Source organism: Hibiscus syriacus, unplaced genomic scaffold (genome assembly GCF_006381635.1).
Source record: "Hibiscus syriacus cultivar Baekdansim isolate YM2019G1 unplaced genomic scaffold, ASM638163v2 tig00110646_pilon, whole genome shotgun sequence".
NCBI lineage: Eukaryota > Viridiplantae > Streptophyta > Magnoliopsida > Malvales > Malvaceae > Hibiscus > Hibiscus syriacus.
In genome coordinates, this window is record NW_024062810.1 from 91,957 (window position 1) to 114,658 (window position 22,702).

Below are 22,702 nucleotides of genomic sequence, written 5' to 3' on the forward strand. Positions count from 1 at the left end.
GAATCGAGGGTCTCGATCACTAATGATGCTCCTTGGTAAGCCCCAATGCTTCACGACATTCTTGAAGAATGCTCGTGCAGCCTCCTCCGCAGTGCAATCCTTGGGGCATGGTATGAAAGTCCCATACTTAGAAAATCGGTCCACGACGACCATGATCGAACCGTATCCCTCGGACTTGGGTAATGCACTAATGAAATCTAAGGTGATCGCATCCCAAGGTCTTTGGGGGACTGGTAAAGGTTCCAGTAATCCCGCCGGCTGTCGGTTCTCCACTTTGTCTTGTTGGCACACAAGACAAGTCTTCACGTAAAGCTTTACGCTATCCTTCATATGGGGCCAAAAGTATGCCGTCTCTAGCACTGCCATAGTGCGCTTTTGACCCGGATGACCAGCCCACTTGGTGTCGTGGCACTCTTTGATAAGATCTCGCCTTAAGTTGTCCCACTTTGGAACATAGATTCGCCGTCCCTTGTTGTAGAGTAGACCGTCCTCTACCCAAACCGTTGGGTTTTGCCATCGCTAGCCAGCTTTCCTAATTCTCTTGCCATTGGATCTTGCTCAACGCCCTCCTTGATGCGCTCCAACACGGTTCCCTTGGCTAGAGAGATCGTGGCGAGCTCCGCCTTTCGACTTAAGGCATCGGCTACAACGTTGGCTTTGCCCGGCTTGTATTCCAACGTGTAGTCGAACTCGGCTAGGAAGTCTTGCCACCTAGCTTGTTTTGGTGATAGCTTCTTCTAGGTCTGAAAGTAACTCGTCGCCACGTTATCAGCCTTGATGGTGAAGTGTGCGCCGAGTAAATAATGTCTCCATACCCGTAAGCAATGGATGATGGTCGTCATCTCCTTCTCTTGCACCGTGTATCGCCTCTCGGTGTCATTCAGCTTGCGGCTCTCAAATGCTATCGGATGTCCCTCTTGCATTAGTACTCCCCCGATAGCGAAAGTCGGATGCATCGGTATGCACCTTGAACGGCATGGTAAAGTCGGGTAAGGCCAAGACAGGTTTTTGGCTAACTGCTGCCTTCAGGTTCTCAAAGGCCTTCTGACATTGTTCGGACCACTCCTATGCCTTCCCCTTCTTGAGTAGGTCCGTCAATGGTGATGCTCGCACTGAGTAGCCCTGTATAAACCGGCGATAATAATTTACTAGACCAAGGAAGGACCTCATCTCACTTACCTTGGTCGGCGGCTCCCACTCGGTTATGGCCTTGATTTTGTTCCTGTCCATTAATAGCTTCCCGTGATCGATTATATGTCCAAGGAAGTGTACTTCCTCGGTGGCAAACGTGCACTTTTCCTTCTTGACGTACAGCTCGTTTTCTCGAAGTATCTTGAACACAATCCTCAAGTGGTCTACATGTTCTCCGATGGAATTACTGTATACCACGATATCGTCCAAGTACACCACCATGAACTGGTCCAAGTACGGTTGGAAGAGCTTGTTCATGAGCGTGCAAAACGTCGCCGGTGCATTGGTTAGACCAAAGGGCATGACCAACCACTCGTACGATCCGTATCGGGTGATGCATGCAGTCTTTGGCTCGTCGCCTTCTGCTATTCAAACTTGGTAGTAGCCTTTTTGCAAGTCCATCTTCGTGTACACCTTGGCTCCTCCAAGTCTGTCAAATAAATCGGCAATCAAAGGGATCGGGTAGCGATTTTTAATGGTTAGCTTGTTAAGTGCCCGGTAATCAACGCACATGCGCAATGACCCATCGTGCTTCTTTTGGAAGAGTACCGGTGCGCCATACGGTGCCTTCGAAGGTCGAATCATTCCCATATCTACTAGCTCCTTGAGTTGCCTTCGAAGTTCCTCAAGTTCAGGTGGGGCCATTCGGTAGGGGGCCAAGGCTGGCGGCTTTGCACCGGGTTCCAACTCGAATTTGTGATCCACCTCACGCCTTGGGGGAAGTTTATTTGGTAACTCGGGCGGCATCACGTCCTTGTTCTCCTCTAGGACTTCACGAATGATCAATGGTAGGTCATTCGTTTCCTCGATCTCGTCATCTTCCTTTAGCATGGCCAAGTAAGTAATGTCCCCTTTCTTGATGCCTTTACCAAGTTGTATGGCCGAGAGTTGTGTGGCATCTCGACCTTGCTCTTTCGGTGCCTCGACCGTGGGGATCATGCAAGGAGACCCTTTCTCCAAGATGCAAACAGAACTAAAGGAAGGCATAGGGATAGCGGTTACCTGTCAGAGAAAGTCCAACCCCAAAACGACCTTGAAGTCATCCATGGGAATGACAGAAAAGTTTACTTGGCCCTTCCAAGTGCCTAAGCGTAGCTCGACCCCTCGTACCACGCCATGGAGTGGTACAGCTTGTGTGTTTACCGTCTTGAGCCATCCTGTGCTCTCAGTGTACTTTAGGCCCAAACGGTTGGCTTCTTCTTTAGACACGAAATTGTGGGTAGCTCCTGTGTCCATCATGGCTCTTGTCGGCTTCTCGTTGATCACCGCTTCTACATACATGAGCCCATTACTCGATGTTGGTGTCAATGGCTTGGCCTTCAAGGCGTTTAGAACTTGGAGTGACCCCATCTCAGCTTGAGACTCTGTGTCTTGACGATCGACGATGGCAGACAATGAACCAAGTTTGGGACAGCTACTCATCGGATGCGGTCCTTTACACAAGAAACATCCTCCTTTGGGAACGAAGGCCTTTTTCTTCTCTTCATAGTCCCTTCGCCCCGGACGTCGATCACGATCTCCCTCTTTAGCTTGTGGCCTTCGGTGATCTCGGTCTCGGTTGCCTTGGTAATTCTCCTGCCGTTCTCCCCCATCTTTGGATGGATATTTATCTTTATTTTTCGTCGCATTGGTGTGGGAGTAGGGTTGGAAGTCGACGAGTGACTCGGCGATGGCAATTGCCTCATCAACCGTTTTAATGTCCCGGCGGTGCATCTCTTGTTTGGCCCATCCTTGTAGTCCGTCAATGAAGTAGAACAAGAGATCTTCTTCGGACATATTGGGAATTTGAAGCATAAGGGTTGTGAATTCTTTCACATAGTCCCGCATAATACCCCGTTGCTTCAACTCCCGCAATTTCTTGCGAGCCTCGTAGACCACATTCTCGGGATAGAAGTGCTTCTTGAGTTCTTTCTTGAACTCATCCCACATATCTACCCGACAAGCTCCTCGCTCAATGTCGGCATGTTTCCTACGCCACCATAACATAGCAGTATCGGAAAGATATAAAGCAGCGGTCTTTACCTTGGCTGCCTCGTCGTTAAGGCCGATTCCCTCGAAGTATTGCTCCATCCGCCATAGGTAGTTTTCGACTTCCTTGGCGTCCCTTGCCCCGTTGAACCCTTGCGGCTTGGGGCACTCGACCCTCGGAGTGGAGACATGGTTAGCACCCCCGCTAACGGCGGCTCTCTTGCAGAGCGTCAAATCCTCCCGCATCCCCTCGATGCTTTCACGGACGACTTGGATCATATCCTCTAGCTGTATGAACCGAGCTTCCACCTCATTGTTGGTCTCTTCGGCATTTCCTTTGAGTGTGTCAACTTGCTCCAAGACATGGTCCTCCAACGTCTTGAAGTCGTGCTGGACCCTTTCCAACTTCTCGCCAAACTCTGCCACCATCGGTTCTAAGAAAACGCTCTCGCGGGCCTTACTTTGGTCCCTCTTCTTATTCTTGTTGGTGGGTGCAACTTCTCTTCCCCCGTTCCTCAACAACAGTCGACTCGTTCAAGTTTCCGGCCATTCTTACAATACACGTGCATGATATTGACGCCTTTACCGGCTCTGATACCAACTGTCACGGACTTAATCGCTCAATAAGCCTCGTGCGGCCTTAGCTCCTTTTTCGCCTCTCGCGATAGCTAAGTCAGCCTCACTCGAACTCGTGCTAGTGAAAGGATTGGCAAGGAAACAAAGAGGAAAGGAAAGAACTTAGAGAGAAAGCTTGTTGAATGCTTGAATGCTTAAAACTCTTGGATGATTTACAAATGAGGATTCTACACCTATTTATAGCATCCCACCTCCTCAATGGACGGTGGAGATTGATTTGATCCTACGGTAGGGAGAGATTCTCTAGAATTCTCCATTATTTCCTACCTAACATGGAAGACTCTAGAATGCTTCTAGAATATGTACAAGTCTTGAGTGTTCTAGAATAATCTACACTATTCTATCAACCTCCAAGACCAAATGTGGCCCAACATAGCCAAAATAGCCCAAAGTGTGGGGAAAAGGCCCAATTTCGTGACATCACGCTTTTCCTTTGAATCTTTATTATTTTGGTTTCTCTTCTTTTCAACTCGACCGTACGAACCCATAATACTGGCAAGAATCCTGTTAAACTTGGGGAGTTTGCTTAGCATTTGGTCTTTGAGTTGAATGGGGAGCGTTTCGTCTAAGGAATGCTCCGATATAATAAGTGAGCGGTTCGATAGCTACGGTCTGAACGCCGTCGTGAGCGAATCCGAGAGCTCAAGTGGGTTTTCCTGTCGTCGTTTTGACCGAGGTGGTTTGAGTTCTTTGGCCTCTTCGCCCCCCCCCAGGGTCAGAGTTCAAGTTGGTTGACGCCTCCATTTTCTCGACACGAGTTATCGTGATGTTGCCGGTTCTCGGTGGCAGACACGTGGTCATTCCATTGATGAAGGCGGAGTTGACTGGCACGTTCACTACACTTTTGCTTTATGTTCTTTTTAACACTTACGAAATTGAGAGTTGAATTAGTTGCTTCATTGATGGTTTTGTTGGGATCGTCGACGCACCCCATGGCGCAGCGGAAACAAAACTCGACAGTCTCCCCAGCGATCCAAGTACGAAAAATCGAAATCGGGAGGAAGAGATGCGAATACTTACAGTGGGTTCCTTGAAAACAGCAAGAACAACAATGAATACGGTGGTGTAGATCAATTCGAATCGAAAGCCTCCACGAAATCACGTCTCGGCCTCTACTCAGTTCACCCGATTAAGAGCAATATTTGTTTTCCCCAAAACTATTTTGAGAGAAAATGGCTAAAGGGTTTGTGTGTTTGTTGCAAAAACGGCTGCTAGACCTAACACACCCTTTTATAGCCAAGTTACCCTAATCATATTAGGGTTTTATTATTTCAAATTAATTAAATCTATATTTAATTAATTGGAATTTAATAATCCTCTTATATCCAAGTTACCCTAATCATATTGGGGATTTTATTATTTCAAATTAATTAAATCTATAATTAATTAATTAATTAATTGAAATTAAATATTCGGGATTATTAAAATATATATTTTAGTAACGTACAACAAATTGTACATCTTTGCTCGTTTCAATCCTGGGGTGTGACCTTGTAGGTTCTTGTAACGTTAGCAGTAATTATTAGAACAATTCTAATATTACATACAATGAGTGACATCTAGCAATATATCATTGTCACTTAAGTTACAAGAAAATATGATTCGACATATCATCTTGGTGATTACTCTTTTATGTATTACATCCTTATGTCCTTTATATCTAGAATAGGCACAAGTCTTGGAATAGTCACACTTGTATAGTCCATCTATTGTTTCTTGATATCTAGAGTAGACTTTAATTAACGAATAGTTTATGATATCTCATATCAACTTATTTGAGCATGGCCATGCATTTCTAGTCTTACTCAATCAAGTGGCCTGTGATATATTTCCTATTATGTAGGAAGGACAAATCCTATCTTAATCATACACACCCACTACATATATTGAGATATATTCAATAACAGTCTTTATAGAGCAACCATTTACGGAGCTTGTTTAGCTGCATCAAAACATACAACAATATATGTTGGGATAGTATTGATCTCAAGTCTGAGGATCATACATATAGTCATCACCATGAGCAATGTTATGACTGTCATATAATAATCCAAGACATATGCTCATGGTCGGTCAATCCAATACATTGTTCTCTAACAATATAATCATGTATCAATTCTGACATCTCTATGTCAATGACAACTCATTGTCATCAATCAATAACATGTTAGTCTTAAGCGTATTATTATTGTCCATGCCTATAATAATACTTGACTAGAGATCTTTTAATAATAATAATTATGTCATTATATGGACTTTATTATCTTCCAGTTTATGTTAAACACATATATATAAATGAAAATAATAGTGGCAATGCCTTTATTCAATAAAATCGGTATTGGTCTTTGAGCATACTTTAATAATCTCCCACTAGCACTAAGACCAATCACTCACATATCTAATACCGAGTGACTCAATGTGACGATCATGCCTCTGCTGTGTAAGAGGCTTTGTCAATGGATCAACAATATTGTCATTCGTGTGTACTCTACATATTTCCACATCTCCTCGATCAATGATCTCTCTAATGAGATGAAAGCGCCTAAGAATATGTTTGGATCGTTGATGAGATCTTGGTTCCTTTGCTTGTGCAATGGCTCCATTATTGTCACAATGGAGTTCTACAACATCTGATATGCTGGGAACAACCCCTAATTCCGATATAAACTTCTTGATCCAAACAACCTCTTTTGTTGCTTCACTGGCTGCAATGTATTCAGCCTCTGTTGTAGAATAAGCTACTGTGTCTTGCTTCAAACTTTTCCAACTCACAACACCTCCATTAAGACAAAACAAAAAACTCGATTGCGATCGTGAGTCATCATTGTCAGTTTGGAAGCTGGCATCAGTATAACCTTTTATACTAAGCTCTTCCCCCCCTCCATAGACAAGAAATTTATCCTTAGTTCTTCTTAAGTACTTAAGGATATTTTTAACCGCAACCCAATGATTTTCACCAGGGTTTGTTTGATACCCACTCGTCATGCTTAGAGCATATGATACATCTGGTCGAGTACATATCATGGCATACATTATAGAACTAATAGCCGAAGCATATGGAATCTTATTCATCCGTTCTCTTTCTAGTGGTGTTGAAGGACACATTTCCTTAGAAAGAGAAACATCATGTCTCATATGCAAAAATCCTTTCTTGGATTCTTCCATACTGAACCTTTTCAGCACTTTGTCTATATATGTACTTTGAATCAGACCTAGAAGTCGTCTTGATCTATCTCTATAGATATTAACTCCTAAGATATACGCTGCCTCACCCAAATCTTTCATAGAAAAACAACCACTTAACCAAGTCTTAACAGACTGTAAACTAGGTATATCATTTCCTATGATGAGTATGTCGTCTATATATAAGATTAGGAAAGAAACAATGCTCCCACTAGCCTTTTTATAAACACAAGGCTCATCTTTATTTCTGATAAAACCAAACTCTTTGATTGCATCATTGAAACGAAGATTCCATCTTCGAGAAGCTTGCTTTAGTCCATAAATAGACCTCTGTAGCTTACAAACCTTTCCAGTATTTCTTGGAAAGACAAAACCTTCTGGTTATGTCATATACACATCCTCTTCAAGTTTTCCATTAAGGAAGGCGGTTTTGACATCCATTTGCCAGATTTCATAATCATGGAATGCATCTATTGCGAGCAGGATCTGGATGGACTTAAACATAGCTACAGGGGAGAATGTTTCGTCATAGTCTACACCATGAACTTGTCGAAAACCTTTAGCGACTAATCGCCCCTTGTATGTTTGTACATTACCATCTATATCGTTTTTCTTCTTGAAAACCCATTTACACCCTATAGGTTTGACCTCTTCAGGTGGTTCAACCAAAGTCCATACTTAGTTTACTGACATGGAATCCATCTCAGATCTCATGGCTTCAAGCCATTTCTCAGAGTCTGGGCTAGACACTTCCTCTTGATAAGTCCTGGGCTCATCTTGATCCATAAGAAGAACATCTCCATGTGTCATAACGAGAAATCCAAATCTCTCAGGTGCACGATGTTCTCTTGTGGATCTACACAGTGATTGTGTTTCTAAATCTATTGAATGCTCCTCAACAACTTGTGAAACATGCTCATCTTCAGGTTCATTTTATTTGTTGCTCTTGAACTTCTCCAAGTTCAATATTTATACCCTTCACTTTCTTTGAGAGAAATTCTCTTTCGAGAAAAACTCTTGTTCGAGCAACAAACACTTTGTTCTCGTTAGGGTTGAAGAAATAGTATCCCTTAGTTTCTTTAGGATATCCAACAAATATACACTTATGAGATTTAGGTTCGAGCTTTGTAGACATGTGATGTTTTACATAAGCTTCACAACCCCAAATCTTCATAAAATACATACTAGGACGTTTCCCAGTCCATATCTCGTATGGTGTCTTTTGAACCGATTTAGATGGAACACGATTTAGTGTGAAAGCGGTTGTTTCAAGTGTATGTCCCCAAAAAGAAGTCAAAAGATCACTATGACTCATCATCGATCGAACCATGTCTAACAGTGTTCGATTCCTTCTTTCAGAAACTCCATTCCACTGTGGTGTACCAAGTGGTATAAGCTGTGAGACAATCCCACATTCTTTTAGGAGTTAATCAAACTCTATGCTTAAGTATTCTCCACCTCGATCTGATCGAAGAGTCTTAATACTCTTTCCTAGTTGATTTTGTACTTTATTTTTAAATTCCTTAAACTTTTCATGGGCTTCAAATTTATGGCGCATAAGATAAATATACCCATACCAACTGAAGTCATCGGTAAAAGTAATGAAGTAATGGAATCCACCTCTGGCTTGTGTATTCATTGGTCCATATACATCACTATGTATTAACCCCAATAAATCATTTGCTCGCTCACCTTTACTATTAAAAGGAGCTTTAGTCATTTTTCCCAACAAGCAAGATTCGCATACATCATATTGTTCAAAAACACATGAATCTAAGAATCCATCTTTATGAAGTTTTGATATGCGTTTCTCACTTATATGGCCTAAACGACAATGCCAAAGATAAGTTTGATTCGAGTCATTTGTTTTTGATCTCTTAGTATTTATGTTATAAATGGTATTATCTTGATCCAAAATATAGAGACCATTAACCAATTGTGCCGAACCATAAAAAACATTATCGAGATAAAAATAACAACAATTATTCTTAATAATAATCTCAAAGCCAATCTTGTCCAAACAAGAAATAGAAATAATGTTCTTAGTCAAACTAGGCACATAATAATAATCCTCTAAATTTAAATCAAGTCCACTAGGCAAAGATAAAACATATGTCCCTATAGATAATGCATCAACTCTTGCTCCATTTCCCACTCGTAGGTCCACGTCTCCTTTACCCAGATTCCTTCTCTTTTGCAGTCCCTATACAGAAGTACAAATATGAGAACCACAACCGGTATCTAATACCCAAGAAGTAGATGTTGACAAATTAACATCAATAACATAAATACCTGAAACAAACGTTCCGTTTGCTTTTGCCTTATTGACCTCTTCAAGGTAAACAGGGCAGTTTCTCTTCCAGTGTCTGGTCTTATTGCAATGGAAACATTTTCCTTCTTTGCTAACTCCCCATTTGGGTTTCAATGCATTTTTCCCTTTTGGTTTGGTCTTACCATTTCCCTTAGACTTTTCCACTACCTTTTTCTTTCCCTTTTCTTTTTCCTTGTGGACCATTAGAATGGGCTTAGGTCCAACCTTTTTCATGTTACTTTCAGCAGTTCGTAACATGCCAAGTAACTGTGGCAAAGTTTTGTTAATTTCATTCATGTTGAAATTAAGGACAAATTGGCTAAAGCTATCTGGCAACGATTGCAGGATAACATCGGTAGCCAATTCATCTTTAAGAGAAAATCCCAGCTTTTCCAACGTTTGGATGTAGCCCATCATCTTGATGACATGAGCTCCTACAGGAGTTCCCTCTGCCATTTTACATTGAAATAGAACTTTAGAGGTCTCATATCTCTCTTGACGTGCTTGCCCTTCATATATTTCTTTCAGATTTTGAATCATCTCATATACAACCATGTCATCATGTTGCTTCTAAAGCTCAGGAGTCATGGTGGTAAGCATTAGACATCCAACATCTAACATATCATCCATATGTTTCTTGAATTTGTCTTTGTCAGCTTTTGAAGCATTAGCTGTCGGTTCATCAGAAACAGGTTCCTCAATGACATATTTCTTCCTTTCCTGTTTGAGAACAATTCTCAAATTATGAAGCCAGTCAAGGAAGTTTATGCCATTAAGTTTATCCTTCTCAAGGAGTGATCGCAGTGATAAAGTATTGTTTGCCATTAAATCTACAACAATGGAAATATTAAAGTAAGTAAATTTACCGAATTAAAATTTATAAATAGGACTTTATTTAAAAATTACTCTCACTATTTTATTCAAAATTAAAAACCCTCTTTGTTTTAATTTCGGAAAAATTCAACGAAAATTTTTCTAGTGGGTGAGGATCCATAATACATCAATTTCCTAAATCAGCTTTGGCTTTTCTTTTAGGATAGTGATTATTTAGGTAAGTAACACTTGACTAGTTACATCTCATGTAACTCCTCATTTTGGTGAACAACTTTTGTTCAAGTCATCTCATGACTTATCCAAATATTTAACCTCTAGGTTTCTAATCCTATTAGAATAACCTAGCTAAGTTATTATCAATATTTCAACCGGTGAATATCACTTGTTTATTCTTCGCGTTTAACCAAGATAGATTTATGTGCCAATGCTTTGGCAAAGCCCACACAATATCGATCAAAGCCTTAACGAGGGTAAATATTGGATGGTTAATTTAACTTAGATTATAAAGAGGGATTTGCGTAATTATCTCATCATTGTTCGTTTTAATATTAGGCCCTTATTGATCTCATCAATATTTATTCTTATTATATCATTTGATGCATTGCATACATAAAAAATATAGTAATAAATAAGATGCAATGGTTATAGCCCAAACCAATGACTAAGGTGGCCCATCCCAAGCCAATGAGAGAACCAAAAACCCTAAAGCCTAAGACTGCTCTCTAGGCATATTCTCGCCATTCTTCTGCTCCTTGTGAAATTTTCATAGATTTATAATTTTAAAAGAATCGTTTTACATATGAGGGAGTAAGATGAGAAAAGAAATACAACATATATAGAAAGGCACGGCTCGTAGACCGTATTTAAAAATAAACCATTGTGAATTGAACAAGGGCTATAACAATGCATATCAAACACCGTGCAAAACAAACATATCATATATATATATAGACGTTGTTACGCCTTTGTTAAAAATATTAATATGGGCCTTCAATTTGTACTGTTGATAAGGGGTCAAGGGGCGAAGGTTTTCAATCCCGAAGGTTTTCTGCTTCGGAACAACCATTGTTCCACTGCTAAACGCGATCTGCTATCGCACTCCCATAGATCATCCAGTAACAAATCGATTGAAAAACATATTAACAAATTAACATATTAATCGTTGCGGGTATTGATTCGAACAATGATATCAACATATTTACCGAAATCGATAAAACTAGAACATGCATCTCATACATATCGCATCAACCAAAAATTTAACCCAAAATCAGATCGTACAAGTGGCTCTGATGTCACTGTTGGGACCGTCGGCGCACGTAGCGGAAACAAAACTCTACGATCTCCCCAGCGATCCAAGTACGAAAAACCGAAATCGGGAGAAAGAGATGTGAATACTTACAGTGGGTTCCTTGAAAACAACAAGAATAGCAGTGAATACGGTGGTGTAGATCGATTCGAATCGAAAGCCTCCACGAAATCACGTCTCGGCCTCTACTTAGTTCACCCGATTGAGAGCAATATTTGTTTTCCCCAAAACTGTTTTGAGAGAAAATGGCTGAAGGGTTTGTGTGTTTGTTGCAAAAACGGCTGCTAAACCTAACACACCCTTTTATAGCCAAGTTACCCTAATCATATTAGGGTTTTATTATTTCAAATTAATTAAATCTATATTTAATTAATTGGAATTTAATAATCCTCTTATATCCAAGTTACCCTAATCATATTGGGGATTTTATTATTTCAAATTAATTAAATCTATATTTAATTAATTAATTGAAATTAAATATTTGGGATTATTAAAATATATATTTTAGTAACGTACAACAATTTGTACATCTTTTCTCGTTTCAATCCTAGGGTGTGATCTTGTAGGTTCTTGTAACGTTAGCAATAATTATTAGAACAATTCTAATATTACATACAATGAGTGACATCTAGCAATATATCATTGTCACCTAAGTTACAAGAAAATATGATTCGACATATCATCTTGGTGATTACTCTTTTATGTATTACATCCTTATGTCCTTTATATCTAGAATAGGCACAAGTCTTGGAATAGTCACACTTGTATAGTCCATCTATTGTTTTTTGATATCTAGAGTAGACTTTAATTAACGAATATTTTATGATATCTCATATCAACTTATTTGAGCATGACCATGCATTTCTAGTCTTACTCAATCAAGTGGCCTGTGATATATTTCCTATTATGTAGGAAGGACAAATCATATCTTAATCATACACACCCACTACATATATTGAGATATATTCAATAACAGTCTTTATAGAGCAACCATTTACGGAGCTTGTTTAGCTGCATCAAAACATACAACAATATATGTTGGGATAGTATTGATCTCAAGTCTGAGGATCATACATATAGTCATCACCATGAGCAATGTTATGACTGTCACATAATAATCCAAGACATATGCTCATGGTCGGTCAATCCAATACATTGTTCTCTAACAATATAATCATGTATCAATTCTGACATCTCTATGTCAATGACAACTCATTGTCATCAATCAATAACATGTTAGTCTTAAGCGTATTATTATTGTCCATGCCCACAATAATACTTGATTAGGTATCTTTTAATAATAACAATTATGTCATTATATGAACTTTATTATCTTCCAGTTTATGTTAAACACATATATATATATATATATATATAAATGAAAATAATAGTGACAATGCCTTTATTCAATAAAATTGGTAAATAAAATTATTATTACAATCATTATATGATTGGTCTTTGAGCATAATCTAACAGGTCTTGCCAGTTATTTTAGTTTATAACGGTGAAGATCGAAGAGTTCTTGTTGAATACTTTGCTAAATTTACTAAGTACTTAGATTATGACAGTTTTTTAGATCTGTTATCAACGTTGATCGCTTAAACCTCCTTTTGGTTTTATAGTTTCCATTGATTACTTCGTTGTAGTTTTTAAATAGACTCCAAGTTTTCTTTTAATTCTTTCCGTTTTTTTTGGTACAAAGCGGTCCTTAAACTTGGGATTTGGGTTGATTTTCCATTTCATCTTGCTTGGGATATACTGTGTTTTAATTTCTATCGATGTTTTTGCAGAAGCAGAAATGATGAAGGAAAGGTTCGCTAAACTTTTGCTTGGAGAAGATATGTCTGGTGGGGGAATGGAGTTTATATTGCTCTTGCCGTTTCTAATGTCATTACAAATCTTTCTGGTTAGTTTCTTGTACTCAAATTTCTTTTTTGTTTTTGTTTTTCTTGGTTCATCATTAACAAAAGGATGAAATCCGAATCGATTTCCTAATTTCTTGCAGCTTATGTGTTTGGGGAACTATGGAAGTTACAGCCATTATCACCGCAAAGGAAGTTGATGTGGCGTATAGAGATGGATTGGCTTTTGTCTGTAACTGATTTCATAGTGGAGCTTAAACCATCTTTGCAAGAGTTTCCAGGTGGGGGAACCTTCGAGGTCATGGTACACCGGCCACGCTCGGATCTCCTTGTAAACCTCCCAGCACTGAAGAAACTAGATGCAATGCTGATAAGCATTCTTGATGGCTTTCATAATTCAGAATTTGATTATGCTGATCGTGTAATAGTTATCAATGATACCTTGAGGCATTTCCTTCGTCTTCGCCATCTGGGAGTTCATCTGTCAGATTATAAGAGAAGTGGTGGCTCCCATTTCCAAAGGTTCCCCCCTCTGGTTTATCTGAAGATTCAAGGAAGAGATTGCAGCTGTGTAGGGAATGTACACACCAGATCCTTAAGGCTGCTACAGCAATAAACAACAATGTGTTGGCTGAGATGGAAATCCCAATTGCTTCCCTCAAAAGTTTGCCCAAGGTTTGGAGACTGCTTCATAGCATACAAAATTGTTCTTTCTGGCAGGAGAAAATATAAATACAATTTAAGATGGAGCATCCACGAGGTGAATTGCATTAAATATTCATGCATTTTGATTGATTACTATTGCCCATGCATCTCTTTATTTCCTTTAGGGAGCATATTGTTCACTATGCCTTGTTTTTTTTGCTTGTCTTGCAGTGTGAAAAGGATTACTTGGGTGAGGTCATGTACCGTTACCTAACTGCCGACCCGTCCTCCCCCACCCCCCCACCCCCCAGTGTCTTCTTCATTATTTAGATCTATCATCGGAATACAGTGCTCTGGAAATGGCCAACAGCGTTGAAGCTTCTGTGCATATTTGGAAACACAAATACTTGAGAAGGCACTCGCTGCGTGCAAAGGTGAGTAAGTCAGCATGAGGTGGCAAAGTTAAGGGTTTTGTGGGTGACAGAGAAAAGACAAAGGTTTTAGCTGAGCAGGCTGAGACACTCTTACAGAACTTAAGGCTACGGTTTCCAGGCCTTTGTCAGACTTCTTTAGACACGAGCAAGATTCAGCATAACAAGGTACTTCATCTTTTGCTTCTTAGAGCATTATATAGTTCCTCTGCACCTGTTTCCATCAATAACATGTGCCTCTTTATTCAATGAAATTTTTGGGTTTTTGTAGGAGGTAGGACAATCAATCCTTGAGGGCTACTCGAGAGTGATGGAAAGCTTAGCATTCAACATAACGGCGAGGATTGATGATCTGCTATACGTGGACGATGCCACAAAGAAACGAGCGGCAGCAGAGTCTATCACTGTTTATGAGCCGGTGCGATTTGATGTTGGATCTCTTTAATGTTTCACCCTTGTAACAGGAACTATTAGCTCTTTTCTTTTCTCTAAGGTAGAAAAGCATTATGATCAACCGGAACTTAGATTTTTGGGATGAAATTAAAATAAATTAATGAATTGTTATTATTCTCTACACTGCCGATAATCATTGGAATTACGTTATCCAAAGGGGTCAGACCTGGGCTTTCTAAAATGAAGAAATAGAGGCTCAACTATTGAATTAAAGTAGTTATTTAGTTAAAAAAATGACTACATATATTATACATAATACACTTAAATTCTTAATATTTTATATATCATAATTTAAATTCACGTATTAAATCAATTTTACATCTTAACATCAAAAAAATATTTTTTTATCTTAACTTATTAAATATATTTTATTCTTTTTTTAACCTAAAAATATATTTTATTCTTTTTTAATCTAAAAATATATTTTATTCTTATTTTAACTTTAAAATATATTTTAATCTTATCTTAACTTAAAAATATTTATTTTGCCCTTATCGGGAATCTTAACTTAAATATTTATATTTTATTATGATAATATTTTAAAATTAAGAAAAAAATATAATATATATTTTTAGTTAAGATAAAAGTAAAATATGTATTTTTAGTTAAAATAAAAATATATTTTTGAGTTAAGATAAAAATAAAATATATATTTTTAGTTAAAATAAGAATAAATTATATTTAATAATTTAAGGTAAGAATATGATATATTTCATAATTTAATTTAGGAACATAATTTATGTAATAAATTAATATAAGAATAAAATATATTCTTTAAGTTAAGATAAAGAGTAAAACATATTTTTAAGTTAAAATGAGAATAAAATATATTTTTAGATTAAGACAATGATAAAATATATTTAATAAGTTAATATAAAAATAAAATATATTCGTATTGTTAGGACTTAAAATTAATTTAATATATGAATTTAAGTTAAGATATATAAAATATTAAAAATTTAAGTTTAGACTAATATATAGTATATATAATATATGTAATCATTTTTGAAACAAATAACTACATGAGCTCATGGTTAAGCCTCTAATTCTTCAACCAAGGAATTCTAAGCTCAATTCTCTTAAGCATCATTTAAGCACTCAAAATTTTCTTTCTAATTAGTGGAAAAAATATATTAAATTAAAACAAATTTAATCATCCAATCGAATAGTAACATGTGTCATTACACTTGACACTATTTGGTTTAAGAGTTAAGTTTATTTTAATTTATTAAAATTAGGATCAAATTGATAGAATATGTAAATACCAGTGGTCAAATGTGTAATTATACTTGGTCAAAACGAAAAGGAGGAATAGTTAGGAGGTCATGATATAGTTTACCCTTAATTTTTATATCTTCTTTGCGAGAATGTTTGGGTGGTGGTAGTAACTCAGTCGATGCAGTTAGATTATTCTTTTTATACAATTTTGAAAGTTAGGATTAGAAGTAACAGTAATTCTGATGTGTTAACTATTTCTCACTATTCTTTTCAAAGGTAGAACTAGAAACATAGATACTTTTACGGGCAAATCAAGTTTTTTTTCTGCGCGTAAGTTTTAGAGATAAAAACGTCGTGCTGCTAGGCGAAACGCTGAACCCTACATGGCGAATGGCGATAGTCTAGTAGTCAAAAGCATCACTAACTTACGCTTTGACCCAAGTAGCATGGGACACGTGGAATCCTGTGTGAATCAGCAAACACTACCCTGCAAGACTAAATGACCCATAGCGAGGTAATACCGTGAGGAAAAGTAAAAAGAATACAGGGGAGCGAAAAACAACATGAAAACAATGGGAGGAGCCCAGGGCTCTAACCGTTGAAGGATGAGCCGACGACTCATAGGCAGTGGCTTGTTGAGTGAGCCCATCAGTCTCTTTATTCAAAAGTTATTTTAGGCCTACTAGAATTTTATCGAGTTAAATAGTCAATCCTATTCATATTTCTGCTAAAAAACGAGGTATTACTATTATTCTTAAACCATCTTAAACAAGTCTATAGAAGAAAATTACCTCTTAACCTCCATTTTATGATTAAATGACGGTGAAAGTTGGCTACAATGGAATCAAATCATTTTGCTACATGTATTTCTTTTCTCTCTCTTTTTTCCTTTTGCCAGATATGCGTACATTTCCCTCTTTTTTGTAATCGAAAAAGACATTCTACTAATTCCATCAGAATTCAGATAGTGAACATGTATGATTGCCCCATGTTTGAGGGCCCAGAGCAGCAACCAATCGAAGAATGTGGTGACATTACGGACGATAAAACCAAATACCCCCCCCCCCCAAAGCTTTTTTTTTACAGGACCGACTCTTCACCACAATTAACTGGAAACAGAAAAGATATCGAAACAAAAGGAAGTAGCACTGGAATGTATCAAGTAGGGTCCCCCATTGATGCTTAATCTCCCTTATTAACCCAAATTCTTGGGGTCAAGGCCGGACAATGGTCCACCCACTATTAACCGCAAAACCCAAGATTCCTGCTCCGAGCCAGCTCTGACTTGACCAATTTACTACACTTTAAAACCTCATTATAACCTATGCACCATAGACCTAATGAGAACATATATCAGACCACGTTCTAGAAAATGTTATGTATGTGTACAGTCGAAATGAGAAGCCCAGTTTCCATTCAAAGCTAAATAAAAGAGGGTCTGCCTGCCCTACAGATTCATTAGTGAACTGTATATGTTTTTTATTATTAATATTATATACCAAGTAAAATAAAAAAAATGACTGACATTTTTTAAATTGGTGGCGCAATCATGAATGAGGAGAGGCCATGAACATAGAAAACCCCTTTTGCTTTAAAGTGGCAATCTGATATATCTGATAATCACCATGGTTATAATCAATATTTTACAGTATCATACTAAGGGTTGTTTGTTTATTTTAAATGATTAAGTACCGGATGATTCAGAGATTCTGTATGAATTAACTCTGAATGTGACATATTGTTTGATAATGGTTCTGAACTATTTAGAATGTACTTCTGTGCTGAATCATTCAACACTGTTTTGCTGAATCAATCAACACTTAATCATTCAGAGATGCGAAACAAACACGTTAAATGATGAACAATTCAACATTCAACGTTGAATTATTTCATTAAGAGACAAACAAACAGCCCTAAGTGTTTCAAGAAACCCAAAAAAAAATAAGTTTTCCCAAAGGTTCAATTCAAACACCCTTCAATGGAGCCATCATTTGGGTCTCATGCACCACTGACAATATCTTCTTGTTTCTGTCTGTTTCTGTCCTTTTGGTTTTTTTAGGGTTACTGTTCAGTTTCCACCCTTCCTCTTTTGCTCACTGATATCAAATTCAGTCTCACAGATTCATCCTTTATGGATCTTTCTTGCATATGGAAAAACATAATGCTTTTCATAAAACCCTAGACTAAATGAAGCACATGATCAAATTCGTCCAACTATAAACAAAAAAAAGTGTTCAATGTTTCGGAAAGGAGAAAATAGAGAACGAATATGAAATATGAAAAAAGAAACTGGTTAGGGTTCTCAACTGGCATTAAAAACATCAAAAGTAGATCTAGAACATGTTCAGTTTAGAAACAAAGGTTGTGTGTGCATCATGTTGCTGGTACGAACCCTCAGGCATCAGTTGAGCGATCAGTACATGTAACAACTAATAATCAAACCCCGCAAATAGCAGAAGCACCATGAAAGTACCAAACAGCTAGTAAAAGAGTAGAGATAATACAAAATAGCTAGTGAAAGAGTAGAGTTAATCTTACCTAACCAGAAGGGTCAAGACTGAGACGCTGCCAAACATATGATCACGATACAGATATGAGTAAAAAGTGCAGAAATATAGATGAAGATAATGAGAGATGAAGGTTTGATAGTTACCTGGAACTTCATGAGAGGGAGGAGAAATCTGGAAGGAAATGCATCACAAGGATTTTACAAAGAGATGCCAACAGAACCCAGTTGGCAGTATGCCCACCTCCATGAGGAAAAAAAACTAGTCTTTTTTTTTCATGACGGAGGAGGTGGACAGAATGCCAATGAACTCTGTGAGAAACCCTTTGCTAAACCCCCCATGACATCAAACAAAAACATAAATAACCGTCCTTGTTTTCAACACAGAAAGACACGCAGAGGAAGCAGGTAAGGGAGGGGAGGAGAAGAGTGTTAATGAAGGGCAAACAGGAGTCTGGAGTAGATGCTCATGGGCTTCTCCTATTTAAGAAGCAATGAAGAAACAATAGTAAATAAGGGAGAGAGAGAGTGATGGGTGTAATTAACTAAAGAGGAAGGTGGAAGTAAAAAACAAATAAAGAAAGTGAATATAATTAAGCTCGGATGGTTCATTCCCCTATAAGGGAAGGGCATATTTACAAGGATCAAAGGATCGTCATCACCGTCGTGGTTATTCACAGAATCTCTCTCTCTCTCTATATATATATATATATATGTATGTATGTATGTATGTATATGTGCACCTGAAGAAAAGGGATTTGCTTGAGCAAGAAACTTGTGGGTGGTAATTAATTCAAAAATGACAAAATCAAGCACCATTTTCATCAGGGCTGATCATGGTGGAGCTGAGCAGGAAAGTGTTCTTTACCCGTGGGAGATCGAATTGAACTGTTCCAAGGTGAAGATACTAATTTTTTACCCATATTATTATTATTATTATTATTATTATTATTATTATTATTATTATTATCATTATTATTATTATTAAATATATATTAAATACATATATAAATAATTAATAACAGGCCCAATTACAACTGGACCGGCCCAGTTACAAACAACCAGAATCGACCCAGACCCAAAAGGAAACCCTAAACCAATTTAGGGTTTCAGTTAGGGTTTCCTAACCCTAATCCCATGCCAGCCGCCTCTGCCTCCAGCCGCCTCTGCCTCCAGCCGCCTCTGCCTCCACCGCTGCCACGTCCCAACCGAAGGCACCAGAAGGTCGGCCGTAGCCGCACACGTATTTCCCAAATGGTGAGTCACCACTAGAAGTCCGGTGACTCACCGAACTCTATCCTTCGGACCGGTCCGAGATGAGCACCGGTGATGGCTATAAAGCCATCACCAAACCTGCAAACAAAAAGAGGACGGAGAAAAAAAAGAGAGAGGAGAACACAAAGAGAGATACAGAGAAACAAGATACAAAAAAAAGAGAGAGAAATATATACCAACGATCTCAACAATCATTCAGCAAAGAAACAGAATAGAAAGAAAAGAAAAAGAAAGAAGAGAAACTTACTGTCATCGGAGAACCCCAACCGTCGCCGGATACAACAAAAACCGAAGGTACTTTTGTAGATTCGCTCCGATTAGGAGCTTTTTAAGGAAAAAGAACACCGGAAACGTCCTTAGGACGTTCCGATCTATTTAACGGTGTAAAAAATAAAATTTTCCGGCCACCGGATACGGTGGCCGGCGGTGACAGTCACGGCGGCACACGGTTGCCGTCCGGTGACCGGCTTCCCTCCGATGAGGGAAGCTAGAGAGAGGGCAGAGAGAAATTTGTTCTCTCTCTGTTAGAGAGAGAACAGAGAAAAGGAAATGAGAAGCTGGACCGTAGGGCCAGCCGGTTTAGGTTATAAATACCCTCTCCCGAACGACGTCGTTTTGGGGAGGGTATTTCTGTAATTTCACAAAAGGGTAAACCCCATCCGAAGCCATTCCAACTTGTAAACTTTACATTTTAGTCACTAAATCGAATTTATAATATTTTTTAATTCAGTCTTCAAATTCCAATTTTATTCATTTTAGTCCTTTATATTAAAATAATATATTTAGGATAAATAACAGATTTAATCCCTTAATTTTAATAAATAATATTTTAATCCCTAGTTTATATTTTTAATTTATTTTATTATAATATCCGAATTTTAGATAATTTTATTTTAGTCACTAAATTAATAAAATAAAGAAATAGCATGTTTAATCCCTATAATTTTGATTAATTATGAATTAGATTTTTAATTTTATTTTTACTGTAATTTAGTCATTTATTTTATATGTTTTCATTTATTTTACTGCTTTTAAAATATATTGTTTTAGTAGTATTTTTATTTTATTTGTTTATATTTTTAAACATTTTTTTATGTGTTCATAAATATATATATAATAAATAGTAATTAAATTTTTAAATATTTATTTTTAATATCGAAGAAAAGGACAGTCTTAATACAACTGGATGTCCTATTCTGGTATTTTAAAATTAAACAATATTATTTAAATTAATATTTATCAATATCAAAGGAAAGAGCTGTCTTAAGGCACCTAGAAGCTCTTTTCTGATATTTTTAAATAAATAAATATTTTTTTTATATAATTTTGAAATAATAGGATTATAAATTAAATATATTTTTGAATTTTTAAATTTTAATAAATAGAGACAATTTATAATTAAAAAGTACCAATTTTGGGCGTTGTAGGGGTGCTAATCCTTCCCTAAACGTAACCGACCACGAATCCTTTTTATTATTAAAAAGAACGAATTTTTGGTTATAAAACGCAGATCAGTTCATTTTTTTAATTGATGTTTTCTTAAAGCTCTTTTAAAGAAAATAATTTTTAGGTATTTGACCTACCTGATCCAAAAGGTCGATGGCGACTCCCAAATTATTTTCAAAAATATTTATTCACATCAATTTCCATGCCAAGTATAATATTTCGTGCCCGGACGAAAACCGGTTACGACAGCTTAGCGACTCCGCTGGGGACCTGGTCAAACTTTTAAAAATCAATTATAAATTGTCTCCATTAATTAAAAATTAAAAATTTATATATTTAATTTTTAATTCTTTCTTTTCAAAATTTTTATATTCAATTATTATTTTCATAATATTTACATATTTTTATTTTATTTGTAAGTATTTTATTTCATTATTTATTTTGTCAGAGGTATGAACATTTCTCCTCACACACAACACTTGCATTGCATAACATAAAGCTCTATAATTGAGTTGTCCCTTTTAAGTGGGAGTGAAAGCGACGTCTTCGTGAGAATTTATTCTCCGTGTCAGACCTAGCAAGTAACTTCCGGGGTTCATATGCTCTATGTCTTCGTGAGAATTTATTCTCCGTGTCAGGCATAGAGAAATGTATCCCCTCGAATTGAACTCAATCCACTTTAGTCTGTGATGGACTAGGGTTGAGGGTTAGCAACCCAAGGGGGCACTAACAAGAACAATTCGGGTACCTTTACTCTTAGATCTGAAACCCTGCATATAGAAAACCCTAGAAACTCTTCCGATCCTAAGTCATGCCGAAATTTTGTCTAAAATAGGTGTACACACAAGAGAAATGTATTCTAACTTTCTAGTTTATTTATTTTCTTTAAATTACATGTATATTTAAATTATTTAAATTTAGAAAAGCATGTTTAAATAAAAAATTATTTATGTAAATGTTAAATTTCTTTATTATGTAAACTAATTTATTTTCTTTTTGTGTGTTCTTTATTTTTCTGTTTGCATAGCATCATACAGGATAAAAGGCATTGATCCTTGTGTTAATTGTCTCATTGGAAAGCCTTCATCTATGGATAAAAAGTGTTCAAATCAAGTAATTCTGAACTCAGAAGTAAGACAGTGGGCTGAGGATTTACAAAGACAAGAAGGAGACAGTTTACCGGATGATTATATATCTGACTTGGCCAGTTATGCTCCAGTTTCACTAAAAAGAAATGATATGCAAGATTTGCGAAGCATTTGGGAAAGTTGGGATTCAAACAAAAAATTGCAGTTTTATCAGACTTACGGAGACATCCCATATTTGCTCTATGTAGAAGTTAATGATGAATTACTCCGAGCCCTAATTCAATTCTGGAATCCAGGGTACAATTGCTTCACTCTCAATAAAGAGGATTTGGTCCCTACTATTGAAGAA

General features: G+C 37.2%; 1 protein-coding gene and 1 pseudogene across 1 annotated transcript; one reads left to right on the forward strand and one right to left on the reverse strand.

Annotated features, from left to right (window-relative positions):
• Nucleotides 1–1,560: 1,560 nt before the first annotated feature.
• LOC120136994 lies at nucleotides 1,561–3,588 on the reverse strand. The gene is made up of 2 exons (XM_039152886.1): nucleotides 2,302–3,588; nucleotides 1,561–2,193 (listed from the first exon to the last, which is right to left on the reverse strand). The coding sequence occupies exons 1-2, from the start codon at nucleotides 3,586–3,588 to the stop codon at nucleotides 1,561–1,563; spliced, it is 1,920 nt and encodes a 639-aa protein (XP_039008817.1).
• A 9,605-nt stretch (nucleotides 3,589–13,193) lies between these two features.
• Nucleotides 13,194–14,812, forward strand: LOC120136995 (annotated as a pseudogene).
• The last annotated feature ends 7,890 nt before the right edge of the window (nucleotides 14,813–22,702 follow it).